This window comes from Mandrillus leucophaeus, unplaced genomic scaffold (genome assembly GCF_000951045.1).
Source record: "Mandrillus leucophaeus isolate KB7577 unplaced genomic scaffold, Mleu.le_1.0 Scaffold687, whole genome shotgun sequence".
Classification (NCBI taxonomy): Eukaryota; Metazoa; Chordata; class Mammalia; order Primates; family Cercopithecidae; genus Mandrillus; species Mandrillus leucophaeus.
In genome coordinates, this window is record NW_012107441.1 from 280,147 (window position 1) to 287,272 (window position 7,126).

The window sequence follows — 7,126 nt, forward strand, 5'->3', positions numbered from 1 at the left end:
TGACCTATATATAATGAGTAAGAGAGTTTAAGGCCCATAAACAGAAGTTTTGAATATTGTGATTCTTTATAAAGCAGTCTAAATCCAAGAAAACATGGTATGTGAGACTCAACAGCAATATCCTTTTGTTTGTTTGTTTTGAGATGGAGTCTCGTGCTGTCACCCAGGCAGGAGTGTAATGGCACAATCTCAGCTCACTGTAGCCTCCACTTCCCGGGTTCAAGTGGTTCTCCTGCCTCAGCCTCCTGAGTAGCTGGGAATACAGGCACCTGCCACCATGCCCGGGTAACTTTTGTATTTTTAATAGAGATGAGGTTTCGCCATGTTGGCCAGGCTAGTCTCGAACTCCTGACCTCAGGTGATCTGCCGGCCTCGGCCTCCCAAAGTCCTGGGATTACAGTCAGCCACCACGCCCGGCCAGCAATATCCATTTTTATAGCATTGCAACACTTGGGACCTTCAGCCAACCAAAGAGACAACAAGGATCATGACTGTGAATGAGCATGACAGATCTTACTGTGCTGATGAAAATGTTTCCTGAGTAGTTCATGTCAATGATTGCACAGTTCTATAAATTTACTTAAATCATTGTTTCATGCACTTGAATTGGGTGGATTTTATGTTTATCAGCTCTACATCACTAAGGCTGTTTTTAACCCATTTATGCCAGAGGTTGGAATTTTTTTGTGAAAAATCAGACCTTAGCGATGACTTTGAGCAATAGGATATAAATAACTCCCACAAGCTTAGCAGTCCATATGTATGAAAGACATCTAGGGATGCGAGTTATGGCCCAAAGAACTGAAGACCTAGAGATTTAGGGATAGATAATTTTAAATACATATATTTTATAGATTATATATATTTTGCATATATGTGTGTGTATATACGTCATAAACAATGTAATAAAATGAGAACCTGTATAGATAGAAAAGATACATGTTTCACTCACAACAGGAGCTGACCTCCTACAGCAGTTAAAAGGATTCCTTTAGGAGACAGATTTGAAATTTACAAACAGTTCTCTCTCATCCCTAAATGTGATACAATGTAGTCATGACCTTGTAAGTGAAACAAAATAAATCACTGCTGGGTGGTCAAATTTATCTTTACAGCACAAGAAAACAAAACTTCAAGAGAAAGGAGACAACAGTAGCAACATCACACTGCAAGGATGGATCAGCAGTCATAGTGTATCTTCGGAGATCAAAGGACACATAAGCAAATAAACCAACTGGTATCCCTCACGGAAGCACAAGTTCTCAAACTTTAGGAAACTGTAGACATTCAAATGATTAAACTGCATAAAAATATAAATCTACTTTAATTCAAAAGTAAAATAAGATGACTAGGGTTGGACAAAGCACATATAGCAAAAAGTAAACTAAGATGACTAGGGTTGGCCAAGGTACACATAGCAAATGAGAGACACCACAGAGTATCGATATTCATCTGTTAAAATTTAAAATTATAGAGGGTCTCCGTAGAGATCCTCCATCGAAGAGTATGCAAAAACAAGTGACAAAAGAAAACTAAATACAAAATATTAATATGCAATAATTCCAATTAAAAACACAAGAAAACAAATTTCCTTTATTGGAAAGGTTTAACAAAAACAGAAGAACAGCAGAATACAAAGGGTGTTACTGAGAAACTAATGGTCTACTAATTTTTAGTGGCAATCAGTACTTCTCATGATGTGTTTAGAAAACAATGTAACAAAAACGTTTAAAAGTCATACTAATAGTACACCCTGCATCCCAACTACTAGGTAAGTATCCAACTGGATACGTACCCTAGTAAATATTTAGGTACCAAACAAAAATAGAACTAACATTCATAACACAATGTTTTTGTTTTTTGAGATAGAAGTCTTGCTCTGTTGTCCAGGCTGGAGCACAATGACACAATCTCTGCTCATTGCAACCTCTGTCCCCAGGGTTCAAGCAATTCTCCTGCCTGAGCCTCCCAAGTAGCTGGGATTACAGGTGTCTGCCACTATACCCGGCTAACATTTGCATTTTTAGTACAGACAGGGTTTCGCCATGTTGGCCAGGTTGGTCTCAAACTCCTGACCTCAGGTGATCCACCTGCCTCGGCCTCCCAAAGTGCTAGGATTACAGGCGTGAGCCACCACACCCAGTCACATAAGAGTTTATTTTCCTATTTTTCCTGGTCATAATGTGCCTTACATTTTTAATGAAAAAGGGTATCAAGTGTTTAAATGTCATTAAGACTACCCATCTTCCTCCACAGCAGGCTTTAGCATGGCTTAGACTGATCCCTTCCCCAAGAAATTCATCTGATTGTCTACCCTGTAATGTATACTTCATACATACTTCTATAATCCATTCTTCACCACCTTCTATGACATTATGACTATATTCACTGGCCCCCACTTCGGTGTTTTCTTCTTTGAATCTGCTCCTCTAAAACAAAACTCAGCCAATTTTTTTCTTTTACATAGCAAGATACTAAGTATTTTACGCTTCGCCTGTCCTTCAGTCTGCCACAACTACTCAAAGCTGCACCACTGTAGCACCAATGTGGCCAAAGATAACATAATAAATGAACTTAGCTGTGTTCCAATAAAATTTCATTTATAGACACAGGTAGTGGTCCAGATATATTACCAATCTGTGTTCTACAGGAATACTAGTAACGGGTAAATATCTAGGTAGAACTAGCAGTTGAGACTAGAATAAGATATAAATAAATACCATAAAATTACATGGTCCTACTTGCAGACTATAATGTATGACTTAAATGTTGTATTTAAAAATTTACAAAAATCTGTGAACTGAACTGAGCTGAAAATTCCTAAGAAGAAAAAAGTCAGTTGTGCACCTATTCAATGAAAACTTCCCTTACTCCAGGGAGCAGCTTGGGACAATGATCAGATTCCAATCTGCTTATGCAATTACTAGAAAATGTTGAGTATAAAGGATTCAAGAAAGGAGGATTTCTCAGAAAATTTGTCTCCTTTGATTTAAACTCAAAATTGGCCAGGCACAGCGGGTCACGCCTGTAATCCCAGCACTATGAGAGGCCAAGGCGGGTGGATCACCTGAGCTCAGGAGTTTGAGACCAGCCTGAAGAACATGGTGAAACTCTGTCTCTACTAAAAATACAAAGGTTAGCCAGGTGCGGTCGGGGGCGCCTGTAATCCCAGCTACTCGGAGGCTGAGGCAGGAAAATCACTTGAACCTGGGAGGTAGAGGTTGCAATAAGCCGAAACTACACCACTGCACTCCAGCCTGGGCGACAGAGTGAGACTTCATCTCTAAATAAATATATAAATAAGTAACTCAAAATGGTGGCCATAAACAAGCCTCATTGATTCAAGTTGAAGAATAATATTTCAAAAACAGACTTTAAAAAAAGGCTAGAAGAAATTTATCAGTAAACCCAATTCCTCTCTGCTCTTACTTTGTAAAAAGTAAACAGTAAACTCTCAGAAATAAGGGCATTCTAAACTTAAAGTAGAAAAAAAGAAAAATCACAAAGGAAAAACAAGAAAATAAATCAAAATCAACTTTGTAATAGCTTTTTCCTAAAAAATGAAAGCAACAACATAAAAAGAAACCAAATAAATCTATATCACGTTGAAAATTTACCATATTTTTATTACATTGCTGATTCAAATAGGAAATACATTGGTTAAAACAGAAAAGTGAGAAAAAGACAAAACAAAAAGAATTAGTAAATAAGCATGAGAAAGTATTTAGGTTCTCTAATACTCATTGTTAATTATGTGTTGTATATTTATAATTCACTAGACATAAACTAACTTCGAACTAAAATAATGCTGTGAAAGTATGTTGTAACTGGCCTTTTCTTTTTTGAAAGCAATGAATACTAATGTAATACTTTGCAATAAATTTAGAAAAATGTACCTTAAGTTCATATTCCTTGATTCAATTTATTTTTACATCTGCGTATCTGAAAAAATTATTCTACCTTAACTTTTATACAAAGCTATCTACTAAAGCTTTGTTCAAACTACTGGCAGAAAAAAATGACACCTCCCACAAAAGGAAATTATAAAACATTCAGTAACAGGGTATTCAAGAGTGAAATACTTTTATATTTATATAAAATTTATATATAAATACTTTTATAGTGAAATTTATAGTGAAATACTTTTATTTCACTTATAGTGAAATACTTTTATATCATTAAAAAAGAAAACTACCTGAAAAACATGCACTACAATAACTGGAATACAGAAACAGGACAAAAGTGTCAGGGCAGAAAATTTAAGGTCCTGCTTTTACTTTTTAAAACTTTCTGCAATGTGCTTATTGTATGAAGCTCTAAGGAAAAAAAGTAATGTGTGACTGATAATTAAGAGAACCCCCAACACCCATTCTTTAACGATTCTTTATTCTTGATTATTGCTGCATTAGTTCTAACCTGGTTTTTGCTTGGAATCCGATTCCTCGCTATTCCAATATGGCTTTAACCACCTCTTGGTGTCTCAGCTAAGAATGCCTGCCTCAGTTCAGCCTGGAAATCCACCACAGGTACTTGCTGCTGCTGGGAACGCCTCGGGTACAACTGACACCTACAACAAGAGCACAATATACATAAATGATAGAAGGACATTTGTCTTTATAAGAAACCATGTGAAAGAAAACTAGGGACCCTTACATTTAAGAAGATATTCCTTTTTTTTTTTTTTTTTTTTTGAGACAGGGTCTCGTGCTGTTGCCCAGGCTGGAGTACAATGATGTAACTTTGGCTCACTGTAAACCCCACCTTCTGGGTTCAAGTGATTCTCCTGTCTCAGCCTCCAAGTAGCTAGGATTACAGGTGCCCGCCACCACACCCAGCTTTTTTTTTTTTTTTTTTTTTTTAATTGGAGACGGAGTCTCGCTGTGTCACCCAGGCTGGAGTGCAGTGGCGCATCTGGGCTAACTGCAAGCTCCGCCTCACAGAATCATGCCATTCTCCTGCCTCAGCCTCCCAAGTAGCTGGGACTACAGGTGCCCGCCACCACACCTGGCTAATTTTTTTGTATTTTTAGTAGAGATGAGGTTTCACCGTGTTGGCCAGGCTGGTCTCCAACTCCTGACCTCAGGTGATCCACCCACCTTAGTCTCCCAAAGTGCTGGGATTACATGCATGAGCCACCACACCAAGGCAAGACCTTTCTTTAGAGTCAGAGCATGACACTATCTTATGAGAAATTATAAAACAAAACAGGAATCTCTACACAGAGATTGTGCAAGGGGATTAGTGGATACTTAGATACTTACCAAGTCTAGAAATATTTCCAAAAGAATTAAAAACACAAGAGCTGGTAGCCCTGAAGAAATACCATCAGTACCATATATAGTCACTAATTTTCAAATTATCCCATGTGAACAATCCTTTCTCCCCAGGGGTGAGGAGGGATATGCTGCTAAAGCATTTGCAGGGAGATGTTCAGGCTGTCCTTCATACTGATCCTCCTGACAAATCACTACCTGAATATAAAACTTCCAGGGCTATTTAAGGGCTCTTAAAATATGTAAACCCGTCATCTACTGGTAAGCAGGGAATTCCAGAGAAAAGCCCTCAACATACCCTATGAATGGGTAACCTGGCTGTGAAATCTGATCAGGAGAAGGAAGAGATACAGGAAATGACAGCTTGCCTTCAGGTGAGGAGGTGGAGAATCGCCAACAATGCTGCCCTTGTTGGTAGGTAAGGATTTGGAAATTGGACTTTTTTCTATAGTTTTTCAGTCACATTTTAAACATGTTTCTGTATAATACAGAATTTAGCTGGTCTTTGCTCCTGGTTCCTGGGAAATAACCTATACATCCTGGGAATTTACCAAGTGAAAGAAATGTGCTTGTTATTCCAGGTGGGTCCTAGGATCACACCTGAGTTCATGGTAATGAGATGTCTCAAGATGGTGACTAACCAGGCCACAAAAGATCAAACAAAGATTAAAGGGTTGGGGCTTTGAGCAAGCCCTCCTCGGAAGGCAGGAGAGTTGCTGACTGAATTCAATGACACGTCCAATGATTCAATCTTGTCAACATAATGAATGCCCAACAAAAGTCCTGGACATCAGGAGTTCTGGTGAGCTTCCTGGTTGGTGATATACACTAGTGGGCAGGTAATGCATCCTGAGGACAGGGAAGCTTTGTGCGGGACCTGCCGGGATTTTGCTCTATGCATCTGTTCGTTTGTATCCTTTATAATAAAACTAATATGTATAGCACTTTCTTGAGTTCTACTAGTCATTTAAAAAACCTTAGTCAGTTATAAAATCTGAGAAAATAGTAGGACCTCAGAATCTATAGACAGTTAGTCAGAAGTGTGGGTGACCTGCCAAACCTGGAGCTTGGACTTGGTGTCTGCATTGAGGAGAATGTTCTGGAAGGCATCTGCACAATTGTGAAATTTGCACTAACTCCAGGTAGTCAGAATTGCACTGCACATACCTTTAAATCTTCACACTCTAATTCATAGTCTACTTTATACTCTAATTCATAGTCTAATTACTGAATAAATCTTAATTTGGGCATTCTCCATTCTAACCTCTTTGTTTACAAATGACAACTAAGTCTCTGATTTAATAAAGGTCTAAAAAGTGTTTCAGTAAAAAAAAATCTGTTATCTTGAAACTTAAGAGAATTCTCTATTGCAGTGTCCCCCTCAGATTTAACCTGTAACCCAACAGAAGACTAAAGACTGAGAAAATATGAGGCAGCCTATACAGTATTTAATTCATAAACTGCAGAATATTAATTTGAAAAGACATTTGAAGCTTTGCATAAAATAGATTAAGACAGTCCTCCAGCTCCAATTTCTAATTTCCCTTCAAACTCACGATGCATCATCCAGCCCCAAAGAATAAGAACTGATTTAATGACACATACACAGACAGAATAAATAAGAAACTTAAAATAAATCAGTGAACTTTTTATTTATTTATTTATTTTTGAGATGGAGCCTCACTCTGTCACCCAGGCACAGCCAACGGCACGATCTCAGCTCAGTGCAACAACCTTTGCCTCCCGGGTTCAAGCGATTCTTCCACCTCAGCCTCCTGAGTAGCTGGGATTACAGGTGCACGCCACCACATATGGCTGATTTTTGTATTTTTCTGGAGATGAGGTTTCACCAT

At 38.2% G+C, this 7,126-nt stretch overlaps 2 protein-coding genes across 7 annotated transcripts in view; both read right to left on the reverse strand.

Annotated features, from left to right (window-relative positions):
- Positions 1 to 7,126, reverse strand: part of SNRPN (small nuclear ribonucleoprotein polypeptide N) — a 213,927-nt gene that overhangs the window by 13,129 nt on the left and 193,672 nt on the right. For all 4 annotated transcript variants that reach the window (XM_012002429.1, XM_012002430.1, XM_012002428.1 and 1 more), the window contains one exon: positions 4,417 to 4,567. The gene's annotated coding sequence lies outside the window, so the exon portion shown is untranslated. The remainder of the gene's footprint in view (positions 1 to 4,416; positions 4,568 to 7,126) is intronic.
- The window catches only part of SNURF (SNRPN upstream reading frame), a 37,782-nt gene that overhangs the window by 9,007 nt on the left and 21,649 nt on the right, over positions 1 to 7,126 (reverse strand). For 2 of the 3 annotated variants that reach the window (XM_012002424.1, XM_012002425.1), the window contains exon 3: positions 4,417 to 4,567. In XM_012002424.1, coding sequence (XP_011857814.1) covers positions 4,462 to 4,567 — 106 coding nt within the window. In that variant the 3' untranslated portion in view covers positions 4,417 to 4,461. Of the gene's footprint in view, positions 1 to 3,618; positions 3,636 to 4,416; positions 4,568 to 7,126 lie in introns of those variants that run through there. The other variant, XM_012002422.1, reaches the window with a different exon arrangement.